The 18,751-nt window shown below is 41.3% G+C and overlaps 1 protein-coding gene across 2 annotated transcripts in view; it reads right to left on the reverse strand.

The window, feature by feature from the left end:
- Itgav (integrin subunit alpha V) overlaps positions 1-18,751 on the reverse strand; it is a 70,886-nt gene that overhangs the window by 8,357 nt on the left and 43,778 nt on the right. For both annotated transcript variants that reach the window (XM_075984733.1, XM_075984732.1), the window contains exons 14-25: positions 15,861-15,906; positions 13,856-13,963; positions 13,516-13,574; positions 11,796-11,950; positions 7,950-8,087; positions 6,693-6,760; positions 5,924-6,071; positions 4,915-5,007; positions 2,744-2,823; positions 2,289-2,369; positions 1,429-1,534; positions 746-904 (exon numbers count right to left, since the gene is read on the reverse strand). In XM_075984733.1, the coding sequence (XP_075840848.1) occupies positions 746-904; positions 1,429-1,534; positions 2,289-2,369; positions 2,744-2,823; positions 4,915-5,007; positions 5,924-6,071; positions 6,693-6,760; positions 7,950-8,087; positions 11,796-11,950; positions 13,516-13,574; positions 13,856-13,963; positions 15,861-15,906 (1,241 nt within the window). The remainder of the gene's footprint in view (positions 1-745; positions 905-1,428; positions 1,535-2,288; positions 2,370-2,743; positions 2,824-4,914; positions 5,008-5,923; positions 6,072-6,692; positions 6,761-7,949; positions 8,088-11,795; positions 11,951-13,515; positions 13,575-13,855; positions 13,964-15,860; positions 15,907-18,751) is intronic.

Here is an 18,751-nt window from a genome sequence, read left to right on the forward strand (position 1 = left end):
GTGAACAGGAAAGACAGAAAAGAAAAGATCAAAGTCATCAATGTACCCTACGAATTTATTAAAGTTCCCTTTTCCTACGCATTGCTCGTCCCCATGCATCCCTAAAGGGGAACCGAGAGCAGCACTGAAAGAGCCTGAGACTCTACAGTGCATCTGTGATGAGTGTTGTTAGGAGCTTTGAGTTTAATTGGTTTGGGGTTTTGGAAACAGAATATTACTATACAGAATAGAGTGGCCTTGAGCACAAAATGTAATCCCAGATAGTCTCAAACTAGTTATGGGATTACAGGTATGAGCCAGCAAGCTTGGTTTATTTTTATTTATTCCCTGAACTTTTCGTAGACTATATAAAACATAATATTCTTATGTAAATATATGTTCTAGAACAAATATTACTATCACCAAAAATATATAAAATTCTATAGCATTTTCCTAGACCCTGTTAATCAAGAGTCCCAAGTAAAATGGTATCATATTATTCTTAAGACAGAAATTCCAACAATAAAATAGTATTATATAATTAATAAACTGAGATGCAGTGGGCCATGGTCAAGAATAACTCCCGAGGCTTCCAGAACACTCATAAAAATATGGTTCGTTTTGATTTCACAGAATTGATTCTTACTATTACATAAATTTAGTATACTACTTTTGAACTAAAATACTTTTTGCAGAGTTCATACATTAAAATAGCTGTTTGTATTTCATGTGTTTCATTTATCGATTCAGAAAGAAAACGCACTACCTTAATTCTCAAAGGGTTGATCTCTGTGTCCGAGGTACAGTTCATTGGCCCGTCAATGTCATAATGAAGGATATACAGCAAAGTGTTGTTGTTATATTTGTAAGGCCACTGGAGATTTAGGATTGCCTTGCTGAACGAACTTGGACCATTGTTTCTTAGCTAATAAGAAAAAGGAGATGTAAGCACTGTGGACAAAGATTAGACCTATTTTCCTTCCACCAAGTGATCACTAGAAATCATATCAACAATGGGATCTGAAGAGCAGCCGTTTCTACCATGGGGATCTAATCGTGACCTCTACGCACAAAAGCCAAACAATGTTTATCTCAAGTGCAGAAAGATCTACCAGGATGAAAATGTCAGAAGGCTGACTTAATAGCCTTTGTATAGACAATAAAACGGCTTAATTACAGGCATTTCCAGCTTTTAATCAGAACTTCAAAAGGCTGTGGAGCATACACGAGGATTATCTCTTTCATTCAGAAAGAGTTGGTTTCGCTTTTTTTAAACACATAAAGTTATGTGTCTATAAAAACGAACTTACAAACAGTACTTTTGGTATAAGTTCAAACAATGCAAACTCTACATAAAAATCGTACAGGATTGCTTTTAAAAGCTCTCTCCCTCGCCCTAGCCCCTGCCCCCACTTTGCCAACTTTCTACTGGGTCCGAGAGCTGCAAACCTCGTAGATGTGCTGAACAACAGGCCCAATGTCCTCTTCTGTCTCCGGGTTTTCCTTGTACTCCCAGTTTGGAATTGGAAGAAAGATATGATCAGGACTTGAGACTCTAAACAACGACCAAAGAAAACCTGCCGTGAATATCAAACAACATAACCAGTTCTTTCCCCTAAGTGTTCTATATTCAGTGGAATAAAACCAGACCTAATTATAAAAAGCCTCAAAGGAAAAGCTTGTTAATGAAAAGCTTTCATTTTTCTTTCTTTTTTATTGTTTTTATTGATCTATAATTTTTTTCTCTGCTCCCCTGCCTTTCCCCCCCTTCAACCCTCTCCCATGGTCCCCATGGTCCCCATGTTCCCAATTTACTCAGGAGATCTTGTCTTTTTCTACTTTCCATGTAGATTAGATCCACATATCTCTCTCTTAGTTTTCTCATTGTTGTCTGGGTTCTCTGGGATGGTGAGTTGTAGACTGGTCTTTCTTTCCTTTATGTCTAAAAGCCACTTATGAGTGAGTACATATGACATTTGTCTTTCTGGGTCTGGGTTACCTCACTCAATATGTTTTCTAAATCCATTCATTTGCCTGAACAAGCTTTGTATGCATAAAATCTACTGTTCTTAAATCAGCCTGCATCAATGAATCAGTGAGCAACTGGCTGTGAAAGCCAATCAACGTATTTTAAGGTGGCTGTGTTTGTGCCCCCTGGAGCACCTTCAGGGTCTCATCTCTGCAGAGCCCACTGCCTTGGGAAGCCAAGCACTAAGCGGGAGTGGCTGCCCGTAGGAAGCCAGGGTCCAGCAGCTACGTTTCAGAAGTAATCACAATGACGTGATAGTCAACTGGAGGCTCACACTTACCCTCTTATCTCAACAGCAGCCAAAACGGCAAGGTCAACTTTATAAGACACAACAGGGCTTACATTGTCAAAAGAATTAGAGCTGAAAAAGAAAGGGAAAACAAACACACTCAGGACTGAATCGGGCACATTTATCATCAAAGCCATAAAAGGGAAAACTCAGGGGAACTAAAACTAAACAATCCAAGGCGGCACAGAAACTGAAGCCCTACTGATCAAGTGATTATTTTAATTACATGCAATTCAAAGCTGAAGATAACTTTTATTTCCTAATGCTTAATTTGTCTTATAAACTCAAATTAGCAAGATAGCCATTTGCTTAATTAAATACTGATTAAAGAATCTTATAATGAAGTACTGAAATTTTAATCTATGTTATTCCATCTTTAAAGGGTAGTATGTAATGTATTTATAAGGAAACATGGTTATTTTATCCTAATACATTGTTTTTCATACCTTTGGATTTTCAGGTCAAATTTCACAGAGGTATCCATTTCTGATTGCTGGTGGACGCTAAAACGGAGGCCAGCAAACAGCTGGAGAGGGGAAGGTAATGATGAATAATTAATGCCTCATTTAAATCAGAAACTTCAAATCTGACATCCACATACAAAGGTGTATTATAAAATATGCTTTTGACGAGGTTACAGTAAAAGTGAACAAAAATAATTACATCTCATTTTCCACTGAGGTCATGATGGAGGCTATTTAACAATTATTGATTACAGCCATACCTACCTACAATAATAACCACCTTTCTAAAAATTTCCGTGTTTATTGTTGCAATGAAAGCCTGCAACTGAGTCCCAAGACTTGCTATAGGAAGCTGAACTAACCTGAGTGAAGAAGCCAGACAGGGAACACTGGAGGCTTAGTCAGAGCACAGCGTGAAAGAGTTGGACTAAAAGCAGAAAGTCTCTCCTCACACCTCCCACTGTCTCCTCCCCAGCAACTCACAGGCTGAGCCCTGAGGCAGAATACAGAATGATTTTGAAAACAACTGAACTGAAGGTATAAGAGAACAGGCTTCCTGGGGACCACATAGATGGCATGGGAAAATGGCACCTCCACCGTGCTGCACTCACGTTACAAAGTCTGCAGCTGGCTACTTAGAAAAGCCAGGACATAAAGGGCCTCTGAGCTAGAAAACCAGAGAATGAGAAAATCAAAAGCTCTTCCCCATAGAGCATCTATCCAGGATAACGAATGCCTGTGGAAACACACTCAGAGAAGAAGCATGCCACGTTTAGACCATGCAGCAGGTCTGCACATAACTGCCATCAGTGTGCCTGGAGAGCATCCCATGTACAGGCCTGCTTTCCTCAGTACCGTGACACACAAACCCTGCTTCTCTTCTGCAGGACTTGGGGAAAACCTCCCTGGGCGCTTGGCTTCCTGCTCGATAGTACCCTGCTCCCCATCAGAAGAGGATGCCTCACCCAACTAAGTTTCTCCTCCTTGGATGATATAAGGCTTTAAGTTAGTAAGAGGACACTATCTCACCTAAGAGTAACAGGCCTTGGTGTCTGCCAAGGCTGCAGAGACACCCTGGCTCAAAATACTAAAAGTATAATTTTAGTCCTTAGTTTAAATCATGTTTCCTTCTATTTACCAGATTTAAGGCAGTGTGAAGAGACGTTTACGGCAGAGGATACAGCTCCACCTATAATGTTAGCATCCTAGTTAAGCTGAGCAGAACTCAGCTAAAAACTAAACTCTAAATCAAAACAAATTTAAAGATACTTCTCTGAGGGCAAGTGAAATGGCTCAGTGGGTGAAGGCACTTGTTGCCAAACCTGAAGACCTGAGTTCAGTTCCCAGGTCCATAAACCATGTTGGAAGAAGAGAATCAACTCCTAAACTTTGTCCTCTGACTTCCACAGTGTGTGTAGCATACAAGCATACATGTGTAGGCATAACACAAATGCACACAACATAGATAGATAGATAGATAGATAGATAGATAGATAGATAGATAGATAGATAGATAGATGATAGGTAGATAGATAGATAGATAGATGATAGATAGATAGATAGATAGATAGATGATAGATAGATAGATAGATAGATAGATAGATAGATAGATAGATAGATAGATAAAATTAAAGATACTGCCTAGAGCTGCCATGGTGGTTCACAGCCTCTTGTAATTCCAGCACTTAGGAAATAAAGGAAGGAAGAACTTGAGTTTGTGGTCATGCTGAGTTTACATAGCAAGATCCTATCTTAAAAACACAAACAAGCCGGGCAGTGGTGGCGCACACCTCTAATCCCTGCACTCTGGAAGGCAGAGGTAGTCAGATCCCTGAGTTCGAGCCCAGCCTGGTCTAGAGAGTGAGTTCCAGGACAGCCAGGGCTACACAGAGAAACCCTGTCTCAAAAAATAAAGAAAGGAAAGAAGAAAGAAAAACACAAACAGCAAAACCCAGGGCTTTGATGTAGCTCAGCAGTGCGACATTTTCCAAGCATGTTCAAGGTCCTGCGCTACGCCCTTAGCAACAATAATGAAGAAAAACCCAACTTGCTTTGAAATTACTATAAACAAACCTAGAGAAAAATTATTTATAGGACGAAATATTTATATTCTACTTATAAGGAGACAACTCAATAGAATTAAGCTGCCTTACTTGAGTTCCAGCCTTCATCGGGTTGCCAAGATCACACACCACCTGCCGGGTTTGGTTTTCTGTCTTAAATGCACAGGAGAGTCTTGCTAGGGCCTTTACAGACAAAAAAGAAAATAAAGAGAAGTGGGGTTGGGGAAAGTAGAAAGAAAATAATAGTCAAAAAAAGTCGAAACTATAAAGTTCCTATTCAATACTGTGTATATATTTAAATTCCTTTTTTAAAGAAGCAAATAAATCTATTTGAGCAAGTAGAAAAGAAAACCGGAGCTGTGGACTACTGCGCTGTGTAAACGTACAGGCGTCAGAAAGTGTAGTAATATGGGCGGCGGCAGGGTTGCGTCCCCAAATCCCCAGCCGCCTGCCCGGCTAGCTTATGCCCCGAAATAATTACACAGATACTGTATTCTTTTAAACACTGCTTGGCCCTTAGCTCTAGCCCTTACTGGCTAATTCTGATATCCCAATCAACCCATCTCTAACAATCTGTGAGCACCGGTCTTACCGGGAAGATTCTAGCCTAAGTCCATCCTGGGTCGGAGCTGGGGCATGGCGTGTGTCTGCCTGGGAGCGGGTAGCATGGCGTCTCTCCTGCGTCTGCTCCAGAGAGCAGAGCTGTGGAGTCTGACCTCACTTCCTCTTCCTCCCGGCATTCTGTTCTGTTTACTCCTCCCACCTATCTCCTAACCAATGAGAGCCAAGCAGCTTCTTTTATTTTAACCAATGACCTTCCTCCATCAAGAAAGCTCCCTGGAGGACTCGGATTCTGACCATAGGGCCTCTAACTAGAAACACGATGGGCAGGTTTAGAGACCTTATCTAGCTGACCTCATGTCTCAGATGCTCGGCTGGCAAACCTAGTAATTCCATATCAATTATTCAAGGTATTGGCCTGAAAGGAATTATTTAAGACATGCACTCTATTGCCCAGCCATTTAGTCTTAGAATGGCTAAGCTTGGGCTTCACTGACTAGGGACTACCCCATAAATGTTAAAAAGACTGCTTGCTTACTTCATTGTTCCTGACAACCCCGATGAAATCAGCCTGTGGTGGGATGGAGACGATGAGCTCCGCTTCGTAGGCGCCCTCCCCCTGGTTCTGCGCCTTCACCGTCAGGGTCAGAGGGTTGTCGTCCCCAATGTAGAGCTTCTTCTGATCACTGCAAGTTAATTCAAATCCAACAGTGAAGAAAGACTACATGGGGAGCGTGCGACTGTTCAAAGAAACCGGAGCTAAGACACCGCACTGACATCCTGCCCTGTCTCACAGCTCAGGAGAAACCCGAAACCAGCGCGCTGCATGCTCAGTACGTCTCCCGGACTGAACACTGTGGCCAGTCACAAACCACTGCTCTTTACAGGCAGTGACCAAAGTCACATTACATCTGGGCGTGTGCTTCTAATTCCTTGGTGCTCTTGCTAAACGATGAACTAGTCTTTCGTCCTAATCCCCACGACAATCTTCTCCATGTCATCTCAAGTGGCAAGGACATCCCTCAGTTCAGACCATGCCCACACTGAAGCAGATCGAGGCAATTAGTAGGGTCTCAAGGCACAACCAAACCTTATTGTCATAAATCTGCCCAGCCAGGCACCTAGCGAAAACATAGTGGGTATTTATTTTAACCATGGTATTAATTGCTTTATTGTGAAGAAAATCATGCATTATTCTTTACTGGTAGTTTTTCTCCTTAAAAACATTAGCATTTTTAATAGAAATTTAAATGTTTTTCCATTTAACTTTCTTATATTTCATATTTACTGTTTGGAGTAAAACTTACCTGTCTACCGAAACTTCCAGTTTGGGCTTACAGACATTGTCTTCCCCACAGTCAAGTAGAATATGAGCCTAAAAGAAAAATATTTTACTCTTTTCTATGTGGGTTCTGGCCACTCATCTTTAAACATGGAGTGCAGGCAATCAAGAATAAGGGGAGAAAACAGAAGTGCTGACAATTTTGTATATCTCAGATCAGCTGTTAACATTTTGGAGTGAAATCTGGTACAAGAAAGGAGGGTTCGTTTTAACTGTGCCCCTGTCTGAACTGAATGAACTGAGACAAAATAACTCCTCATTCAGACAATGGCCTCCATTGCTATCACAGAAACTGGCTGCAAGCATCAAGTAAGGAGAAAATGGTCAAATGAGCCCAGCATGTACAAACCCATTGGGAAAGAAAAGAAGAAACCAGTAGTAGAATGATAAACCTGAAGAAAATAGCAAATAGTCTAAACTTGGTTTTGGTTAGTTTTTGTTGTTGTTGTTTTGTTTGTTTTTGTTTTGCTTTGAGGTTTTTTTTTTAATCTGGCCAAGGAAATGTGCCATAAAGAACAGTGTGAAAAAAAAATCTCAAAAGAAAGACTGCAAGAACACAGATCTTGGCCAAAGGCATAGAAGGAACAAAAACATTGGGGAGGAAAATAAAGGTAAAGTCATTCTTGGTTTATTTGTTGCTATTTTAGTGAGACTTTGTCTCAAAAAATAGTAACAATAATGATAAAGATTTCTAAAATAAATCTAAAACTATAGAGAAAAAACAATTAGAGCCCATATATCAAAATGCATACTATCATGCACAGGGAAAAAGTTATTTCTGAATAAACTACCACACAGAGAAGCTCACGCATCAAATGAACCATCAGTACAACATCCACTCACCCCAAATATCAACTGTGAACACAGAACCATGTTCACAAGTCTATTTCTCCTCTGGTTTCTTTTTTTCTTTCTTTCTTTTTTTTTTCAAGTTTTTCGAAAGAGGATTTCTCTGTGTTGCCTGGCTGTCCTGGAACTCACTCTGTAGATCAGGTTGGCCTCGAACTCACAAAGATCCACCTGTCTCTGCCTCCCGAGTGTTGGAATTAAAGGTGTGTACCACCATTGACCAACTTCCTCTGGTTTCTTTAGTTAAAATCTACCAGCATATATATATATTTACACACACACACACACACACACACACACCACACACACACACACACACATATATCCCTTATGGTATTTAAGAACACAAAAATAAATTGGGAAGTGTTCTTACCTGCCGGCTGACATTGGCAGGAGTGAACTGGTTCAGAATGGGCTGCAAGCCTGTATTGTCGGCAGCTGTCCTCTGGTCCAACCGATACTCCATAAAAATAGTGATGGGAGTGAGTTTGTCTCTAAATTCAGATTCATCCTGAAAGAAAAGGGCTTCATGTTAAAGATGACACCAACCCAAACTACTGGGAGAAACCCACAGTTCCAGAGAAGCCACAAAACGAGCCAAATTCATCATTAGAACCTTCAATTCTAACCTCTGGACCACTGTGGCAACTGTAGTAAGCATGACGTGAAACTCACGCGGCTGTCCAGTAAGAACTATTCAGCAGGTTTTGTTTCCTAATGAAACCTTGACTCCCAAAAATACCTACGAAGCACGTTAATTGTCAACCCAAGTTCTCCGGGGAAACCACACATGTACATCATAGCCTGCCAAGAGCTGACCTCTGCCAATTAGGAGGAGATGTTATAGTGTAGACTGAGAACTGGGGCTGTCATAAATATCAACTCTTAGCTATAAACCTCGGCATCCAACTCACTTCTGTGACTGCTAGATGAAACGATTGGAATTCATCCGTGAGCTGGTGGACTCTCAACTCCAGCAACCAAAGAACAAGATAAAGTTCTACATCCTGTAGATATTCCTCCCTTATTAAAGATGACAACTGGACTCTACAGAAGGTATTACACTGCCCTTTTTATCTCACGGATGGGATGGCCCGGACAACCTCCCTTTGTTCTGTGTCTGTAAAAACACACACAACCCCACCTAGACTCTGCTCCAGGGGAGGAGGCTTCCAGGCCATGGTCACCCACATTCCCAGAACACGTTATTTTCTTGTCTTCTTTTAAAGGGAGCTGTGATTTTATGTCCCCACGTAAAATTGGCACTCAGGCAACTGCCCAACATAGGAACAGGACACTAAAGCGGCTTTAAGTCATCCAGCTTCTTCCTTTCCCTTTCCACCTTCCCTTCCCGTCTCAGCTAAGAGCTGATGAAATTCAGTTTGCCAGTCCCTACGTGCTCTATCGACACAGCTGTTTCCAAGCTGGTCTCAACATATTTTATGGCCTACAATAATGGCCGATATTGATATACCTGCTTTGCTAGTGTCACATTTTATATAGATCTGATAAACACTGCATAAACACTGACAACAGTGTACTCTTCATTTCTCTTTCTCTTTTGGCTAACTGGTAACGAGCTCTCACATAATCTATGATTTTCTTTTGATTTAACACTTTGAGCCTCATCCATATCTCCAAGATGAATCCACACTGCACATTAATAGGTTATCATACGACAGTTTCCATTCTTCTGTCTAAAACTCCTTGAGTGATTTGAATTTGGTTTTGTTGCAATGATGAATCTTATAAATTCTGTGTCACAGCGCTATTCATTGTCCCAAATCTTCCTAACTACTAAAGGGTCATCAGCCAAGAGTGGATTTCCATCCCTCACACCCAGACTAGTGAGCAGACACTGGAAGACTTCAATTAAATTTAAATTTGGATCTGCTCACATTCCTGACTTAAGATGCTTGCCTCTCCGGTCTCTTAAGTCCTGAATGCTTCTTCAGATCAGAGGGCTTTGCTTGCTTGTTTGTTTCTTGCAGCTAAGTAAGATGCTCAGGTGTTTTCCCTTCCTTATTTATGTGAAATTTCTTCTAAATTCTAAAGTCTTATGCTTCTTTGGGTAAAGATTTCTTAGGGGCACTTGGGCTGTGGAAGCAGGAGAGTCATGGACTCAAGGTGATCCTCAGCTACAAAGTAAGTTCAAGGCCAACCTAAATGACAGGAGACACTGTCTCAAAAACAAACAAAACCCCAAAACTATTTTCAATGAAAGTTTCACTATTAAAATAACAATAGAATCACTCATATAAAGATATGAGTATATTATGAATATATAATCATTATATGAGTATATATAATATAAAGATATGAGTTATCCTATAGCTATTGGTTCCTCATAGTTTCTTTTCTTTTTTGTTTTGTTTTGTTTTTTGAGACAGGGTTTCTGTGTGTGTAGCTTTGGAGCCTGTCCTGGAACTTGTTCTGTAGACCAGGCTGGCCTTGAACCATTAGAGATCCACCTGCCTCTACCTCTGCGTCCCAAGTGCTGGGATTAAGAAGTACACCACCACCACCCACCCCAGTTTTTCATGTCTTCTTATGGCAGGTGTGTTATGCGTGTCTAAGATTCCTATATGTTGGTACATAGTCATTCAAGAATTTCTGTAATTTCAGTCTCAATTTTATCTATCATTATGTCCCTTTTAAATTTCAAATTTTAGGTAGGTGTTCATTTTTGCAAATTTATCAAACATTTCACACAAATTAAATAGCACTTAAAGTACACATATGTTTTTCCCTATATTCCACTTCCACAATAGTCCGTTGTGACATATTTTCAAGACAGATAAAAATAAATTTCTGTTATGATCACTTTCACCAAAGACCACATTTCTGGTGTTTTTTTTTTTTTTCAGAAAAAATCACTTTTCCGCCTATTTTTCAATTACTGATTTCTGAAGTGGTTTGGATCTGAAGTGTCCACCACAGGTCTATGTGGTGCAGGCTTTGGTGAGACGGGGAGGTGACAGAAGCTTCCAGAAGTAAGCCTAAGGGCTGGAGGGATGGTTCGGTGGTTAAGAGCACTGGCTGCTCTTCTGGGGGACCTGGGTTCAGTCCCCAGCAACCACATGGTGGCTCACAACCATCTGTAACTTCAGGTCCAGGAACAGATGCCCTCTTCTGAGCACCATAGGCACCAGGTGAGCACTTGGTACACAGTCACTTGTGGAGGGAAAACACCCAAACACATGAACTTTTTAAACACTCAGCCTAGCAGGAGATCTTACTATTTGGGATATGCCTTTGAAGGGATTGTAAGAAGCTGGCTGATTCTCTCTTTCTTTACTGCCTGGCCATGAAACGTGAAGGGGTTTTTGGTTGTTGTTTGTCTTTTTCTAAAAATGAATTTTATGGGGCTGGAAAATGGCTCCTTAAAGAACACTGAAGCCTCGAGTTCAGTTCCCAGCACCCACATGGCAGCTCACAGGAGTGTGTGGCTACAGTTCCAGAGGATTTGGTGCTACCACGGCACCAGGTACATGCTTGGCACATACACATACATGAAAGTAAGACAATCATATGCAATAAATAAAAAAAACAGATAGAGAAATAGATAGATAGATTGGTGGGTGGGTAGATAGATAGACAGACAGACAGATAGACAGACAGATAGATGATAGACAGACAGATGATAGACAGATAGAAAGATAGATGATAGATAGACAGACAGATGAGATTCCTGCTTGGTTGAACTTCACCTGCTCTCCAAACTGAACTACCCCTATACAAGAAGCTGTACTCTTTCATGTTGGAGTTATGATGTATCTCTGTGCCAGGAACCTTCCATATCAGGCAAGAATCAATTGAGTCTCAAACTTCACGAGGTTCCCAGGCAAATCCCAATTCCTGGCTGATGTCTACAGTCAAAACCAGCCCTGCTTTGGACTCCGTCTCTTGCCTCAAACTAGACTCCCATGATAGCTCATGATTCAGATTTCAAATTTAGTCACTGGGGACTTTTGGTGGATGACTTAATTTTTGGACATTAGAGATTCCAGCAATATTTAAGAAGCAAGTCTCTGCATGACTGGTTCTGTAATAGAAGGCCTCCTCAAGCACCTGCCTGACAGGAATAAACCATATCCGCTGAGCTTTGACACTCTCGGGCACGTTTCTCTGGGTTTTTCATTCTGGCTGACCACCGTTTTCAGAAAGCAAAAGCCGTACACACGACAGAGAAGCCAGCGGCGCAGAGAGTGTTTCTTACCCGCAGGTAGGCCACCAGCTCCTCGCACTGCATCTGTCCCCCCTTGAAAACGGTCATGTTCTTGGAGTGCCCTGGGGACCTGTTATGGAGAAACAGTGCTCGTCGGATTGCTCCCTTTTGCTTGAGTTTATCCAAAAGAAGCTCCACCTGGAAGTCTATACAAACCAAAGCATTTATAACCAACACATTCCTCGGGGGCAGGTTTCTGTCCTAGCAACCTAGAGTCCCCCTCAAAGCAGAGATACCCATTTCTGAAAAGTAAGTCACTTCTAAACTCACTAAAACGCCCAAGCACGGTGGTGAGAAAGCAAGGAATTAATGGCAGAAAATAGTAAGTAGTTCACTTGTTCCCCCAAAAGTGTCATATAATGGCAGTGGCAGAGACGAAACCAGCTTCTCAGAAGGGGGAAAATGGGACTTTTAATTTAAGCTAAGGGAAAGACATCGTGGAACAGAGTAGACTAAGACTTCTCCACGGGGCGAGGGTGCAGATTGGTAGTGCACACAACACGCACACCACTTCCTGCGCCTTTTGATAAGAGGTATTGATTAATGTGCATCCAGTCACCATACTGAGTACTGTGAACCGTCTATATCACTTACAATGGTGTTTCCCATGAAGCTGCCCCTTACAGTGACAGCTGACTATGTCCTAACTGAAGCATGTGGCCATAGAAAACCGAATGGATTAAGAATCATTTAAAATATATGGGCAATTGTTAAAATTACTGCCTCCTAGTATTTATTTATTTAAGCAGTTTCTTCTTTTCTTTTCTTTTTTCCTTTTTCTTTTTTCTCTTTTTTGTAAAGACAGGGCCTCTCTGTATAACCGTTCCGGATGCCTGGAACTCACTCTGTAGACCAGGCTGGCTTCAAACTCACAGAGATCCTCCTGCTTCTGCCTCCCGAGTGCTGGCATTAAAGGCGTGTGCCAACACCACCTGGCTATACTACAATTTTTTTTAAACCTCCAGTCTCTTTGTAAGTGTCTTTAAATGTTTAACTCTAATTCAGGTATATCCCCTTTCTGGTCTTCACAGCTACTTTGCCCTATCTGTGCGGCTTTTCAAACTCAGTGAGTTCACTCCACTGCAGGCTTCTCGAGGTTGTTTCCAGGTGGGAAAGAGTTCCGGGGTCCCCCCACCCCCTGCTCTCTCATGTCCTGGAGGTCTCTCCATAAATCCGGTCTTCCGGTGAGGTCCAGCTTGCTGTCCTCTGACGTTCACACTGACTCCACTCAGCTCTTCAGCCCTCTTCTCCACCCTATTCCTACTTGCTACAAGAAGTGACCACACCATCCACTCTAACGGGCAAACCTTGCTCTCAGGACCACATCCGCCGTTTCAGCATAGAAGGGGTGGTGTTGGCTGCACACACTAAATGCAGCCACACAAACCTTTCCCCCTTTCTAAGGAAGACAAAAGCCTTCCCCGGTTCACAGCAGTGCACAGACTCATACAAAGTGGCATCGACCCCTCGTCCTCAGACGCTCAACGTTCTAAATGCTCACCGTGTCTAGTCGCAAACACATGGCAGCTGAACTGCCCGGCAAGCTGCCGAAGAAAGTAATTATATCTATTTTGTGTCCTAAATGTCTTCCGAGTGAAGACGCAGATTAAGCCAATGAGGACAACTGCTTCAGTAACTGTCCTGTGGGCCCTGAAACACAACCCTGTACCTGTAGCGCCATGAGCTCACTGACTCTGCCCAAGATACTCACTGAGCCTCTTCGGAAGAGTTCCTTTGCCGTCCGCCTTTAAGCAGAACCTGACATTAAAACTGTAAGAAAAAAAAAGTTTTTAAATGTAAATTCTACGATCTAATTTAGGTCCAGTCCTGCAGCCCACCCGAGTTCACTTGTCTAATGCAATCAGCCCTCGGTGTCCCAGGTGGTGGAGGGTAGTTCTAGGAACCAACCGTCCCCTCCCAGAGACCAAAATCAACTGCATTCACAGAAACCGCCTCAGTGATACTTCAGTCCAGCCGCCTAACTCTGTGTTGTGGTGCAGTGACGGAGGTATTCATCTTAATCACAACTAGTACATAACAAAGATCCTTACCAGGAAACTTTGAGAGTTGTCCCAGGCAATGGGCAGATTTTATTGTCTTGATTTAAAATGCTAGGGTACACTTCAAGGCCGGCATTTACGGTGACAACGGGCCTGGCTCTAGTTTTAAATTTAAAAAAAGAGAGAGAGAGAAAGAGAGAGAGAAAAGAAAAAAAAAGAGGAGGAAGAGGAAAAAAGAGCGAGGAATATTATTAAAAAATATACTGATTAAAAGTCTCATTCACCACAGATGCAGTTCAAGCCCATCACTGCCGGCAATAACAACAATTGTACTAGCCTAAATGACCCACACCTGACCTAATTTAGTCCTGCATCCTGGCAATTGCTCAGTTCCAGGCAAGAGCGACAACTAGTCAGCCTCTCTGAATTCAGCACAATAAAGCACAACGATTACTAGCTGTAGGACATTCAGCTAATTAGAGACACAGGGAGGAATGTGAGTGTCACAAACCCCCCTGTGCTGACAGGCGGATACGGGCAAGTGTGGGGCTTCTTCACGAATCGAATCCTCACAGTGTGGCACACACAAGTGTACCGGATGTGCTTTAAATGCCTGTTTTTATTATTTTAATTATGAGGGTGAGTGCAGATGCATGCAGAGGCCAGAAAAGGACATCAGAACTTGTGGAGTCATAGGCCATGGTGAGCTGCATGATACGGGTGCTAGGAACTGAACTGGGGTCCTCTGCAAGAGCAGTACCTGCTCCTAATTGCTTTCTCCTTTTTAAATAATTTATTTGTATTTTATGAACATTGGTATTTTGCCTGCACTTATGTCTATAAGAAGTTGTCAGATTCCCTGGAACTGAGTTGTGAGCCACTATGTGGGTGCTGGGACTTGAACCCAGGTCCTCTGGAGGAGCAGTTAGTGTTCTTAACCGTTAAACCATCTCTCCAACCCATGTCCAACTCAGTTATTTGAATATTTACCATATCCAAGTGTTTCTTTATGAACAATAAGTTATTAAACTATAACAATAAACTAAAATATACAATGAGTATTCCTATAATCTGAAAACTCCAAACCTAAATGCTATAGACTCTCAAACCTAAAAAGTTTTGAGCACCAACAAGATGCTCAAAAACGTGTTGGACTGTTTCAAGTTCTGGATTTTTAGATTAAAATTGCCTAACTGGCAAGTCTCTGCAGATACTTCAAAATTCATACAACTCCACAATCCGAAACACTTCTGGTCTCAAGCATTTCAAACAAGGGATATTCAACCTGTAAATATAATTTTGCAAATTTACGATGCACAGCTCTTAAGTATTATAATAATAAAAAAATAGTGAGGTCAGGTCAATGAAACTGCTTCAAATGATAAATTCTAGAAATCTGTAAGTTTGTTCTCCATGACTGTGAAGAAATTGATGGATCCCAGAGCCTTAGCAACCGCAGTGGTAACTTTCTTGCCAAGTTCAGCCCCCAGCAGTGCAGGAAGCTCGACCCAGAAGAGGCCGGCTGGTACTCAGAGGCAGAGGAAGGGATGACATTCCGTACTGAGAGCATGGATGCAGCTCACCAACGAGGATTTACTCACTATGCTCTAGTTGAAATAAATGTTTTGATACTTATGACACACCACCCTTATGGCCATAGACCACTGAGATACAAGTTATGTAAACCTCTGTTTTCTTAAATTTATTTCTGTGGGAGTCTGGGAATAGGGCGCAGCACACAAGGCAAAGTCACTCCCTGCTGCTCCTCATACATTCTTGATGACTGATTAAAATCGCAGAAGAATGTCTCCAAACAAAGCTTAAAAGCTAATGAGGAGAACTTCTGAATATTTCTCTAAAAAATATCTGTAAAAAACTATAGTTCTCTATTCTTTGAGACTTCCTTGAATATATACTATTTGCAGCAAAGCTTGAACAGAAAAATAATTTTGTCATTACTTGGAGAAATTAAACTGAAATTCAAAAATGAGTACTTAACTATAATTTTTTTCAAATAATTGAGAATATTCCTGGTATTAAAGAATATGGAACATACCTGTATAAGATAGCTCGATCCACACCAAAAGCTCCTACAACTAAGTCTTGAAAGAGCAAAAAAAATAGTTAGTAACAAAAGTGGTTTTAAAATATGCATTATTCTATGACATGCTTAATGTCCCTGGGTTTTATTTTCAAAGCCAGGAAATTAAAATTATAATATGCATAGAGAGAAACTACGTCAAAATGATAAATAAACTATCATCCCCAACTAGACTCTCATTTGGGCAGACAAGAATATTTTCAAGGGCTGGAGAGGTGGCTTGGTGCCTAGGAGCACAGGCTGCTCTTCCAGAGGCCCAGGGTTTGACTCCAGAGTACAAAGGTTTGATTCCCAGCATCCACAAGGTGGCTCACAACCTCTGTAACTCCAGTTCTAGATGTTCTGGTCCAGTCCATCCTGTGCCCTCTTCTGGTCTCTATGGGCTGTGCACACACACGATGCATAGACATACACACACATACATAAGATAAGAATAAAATAAAACTAAAAAAATTCAAGTAATCTTTTCAAAGGGTATTTAGTAAAAAGAACAACAATGAGGATGTGTTATGTGCCCAAAATACACATCCCCCAAGAGACAGCCTTACAGCTAAGCTTCTTCAGTGTGCAATTTCATTCTGAAATTACTTTTTCTTTCTCTCTTATTTCAAAACGAAACCCCAAACAAGAAGCAAATATTCCATATATGGCAGCAGGCAGAATTCAAAGCAGCCAGGACAAAACGTATTTGTGTTTCATGTAAAACTGGTTCATAATTTGGATAAAAATTAAATTAGAGTTCTATCCCACATTATACCCAAGTTAAATCTGAGAAGGCTCTCTCAACAGAAAAATACATGAAAAAACAAAGATGGAGAGATTGAATTTCATCAAAATCTGAAATTTCTGTACATCTTAGATGCTAATATGAGAAACTGGGAAATAATTACAAAAATTAAAGAGATAGTGTCTCAATATTTGAGGCACTGGACAAGGTTTTAAAAAATGAATGAAAGGAGAAAAGTACTTCAAACAAGGAGATACTTTAAGTACTTACAAAGGTGAATATACATTATAAAAAAATGCTTATCCTCATGAATACCCGAGAACTACCCACTGATATTATTATTCATATATCATAAAGACAAAAGTATTATAAACGGAGAACAAGTATGGGAAAATGAGCAATTGTTTACTGTCATTGAGTGCTTCAGAAGTTGACAAAAGCCATTTTGTTGAGGAAATAAAATTGAAAATTGGCAATCTGTATCAATGGCTTCAAAAGGGGAATGCTTCTTGGGGCTGGAGAGACAGTAAAAGCCATTTGCCAGGCAAACCCAATGACCTGAATTCAGATGGTAAGAAGCACGGACATACTGCAAATGTCTATAATCCTGACACACCTCTACTAGGAGATGAGAGGATCTAAGCTCCCAGGCAAGCTATGCTGCAGCACACAGAGACCATGTCTCAAATAAGGTGGAAAGGCAGGAATCAACCAGGTTATACTCTGACCTCCACACATCCTCTCAGCTCCTCATGTGCCCACAGTCATACAGACAAGCACTACCTCTGTGCATGTGTGTGTGCCCTCAGCCACACGTACAAAGAAGCACTACTACAGAGCCTAAACACACGCACACACACACGCACGCACACACACACACACACACACAAGAGCACACTGTTGTTGAAATAACAAAAACAGAATTGTTGTCAGGAGGAAATATTCAAGGACACACAACAAAATTATACATATGGACATAAGTACCAAAATATAAGGCAAAATAAGATAATACACAGTTATTTGTTACAATGGGAAACATAAAATTCATGTTTTAGAATAAATATTCTTGATATGCAACGAACAGTATATAATGCATGATGCTTTTTTGTTTATCAAACAACAAAAACACGGGACTAGAAAGATGGCTCCACAGTAAAGAGCGCTGGCTGCTCTTCCTGCAGATCCAGGTTCAATTCTCAGTACCCACAAGGTGACCCACAGCTGTCTGTAACAAGTTCTCTGCAGGCACTGCACAGACCTGATGCATAGACACGTACGCAGGCAAAACACCCATACAGACAAAAAATCACAAAACCCATAGATTACATACTCTTGTATATGTATGCATATGTGTGTGTGCATGTGTGTATATGAATGAATAATCTAGTCACAATGCTGTACACCTGCAATCCCAACTCCTCACAAGACAAAGGCAGGAGGACCATGGGTTCCAGGACAGCCTGGGATACATAACAAGACTGCCTCAAACAGTCACAAAGTATACATGCATGGGGGGGAGGGATGGAAGGATGGAAGGACACATTTGCTATACTAAGCTCTGCATGCACATAGTGCACTCGTGAGCACGTCACTGAACGTGTACACAGAATCCACATTAGCTGTTTCAACAACAAAGGTCATCTGGTTTTTCTAAAGAAAGGATGCATTTTGATCCTCATCCGTTATAATCCTCAAAGGGTACAAGGGTCTAAAGGATGGATGGTCTCACTCTGCAGATTAACCCAGTGGGAACCTTGGCAAGTTACCTTTTTGCTTTTCACATCCCCCAAATTGCCTCATTGTTACCTAATTTATCTTACATCTCATACAATTGCAATTAAGAAAATTTGGTGAAATGGAAGTTTTGTTTGTTTTAAATCAGAGTGATTGGTCCAGGCGGCTGGGCTGGTGGCTCCATTAGTAAACTCTTTACTGCACAAAGTGTGAACACGTGAGTTTGCGTCCCTCAGCACCCAAGCCAGGTTTGATGCAATCCTAGCATGGGGGAGGGGAAGGGGAAGACAGGAGCAACCCTAGGGCTTTATCCACCAGCTTAGCCATATTTATAACCCCTAGTGATGGACCCTGTCTCAAAATAGAAGGTAACATAAGGAAACAC

The sequence above is a fragment of the Microtus pennsylvanicus genome, chromosome 9, assembly GCF_037038515.1.
Source record: "Microtus pennsylvanicus isolate mMicPen1 chromosome 9, mMicPen1.hap1, whole genome shotgun sequence".
NCBI lineage: Eukaryota > Metazoa > Chordata > Mammalia > Rodentia > Cricetidae > Microtus > Microtus pennsylvanicus.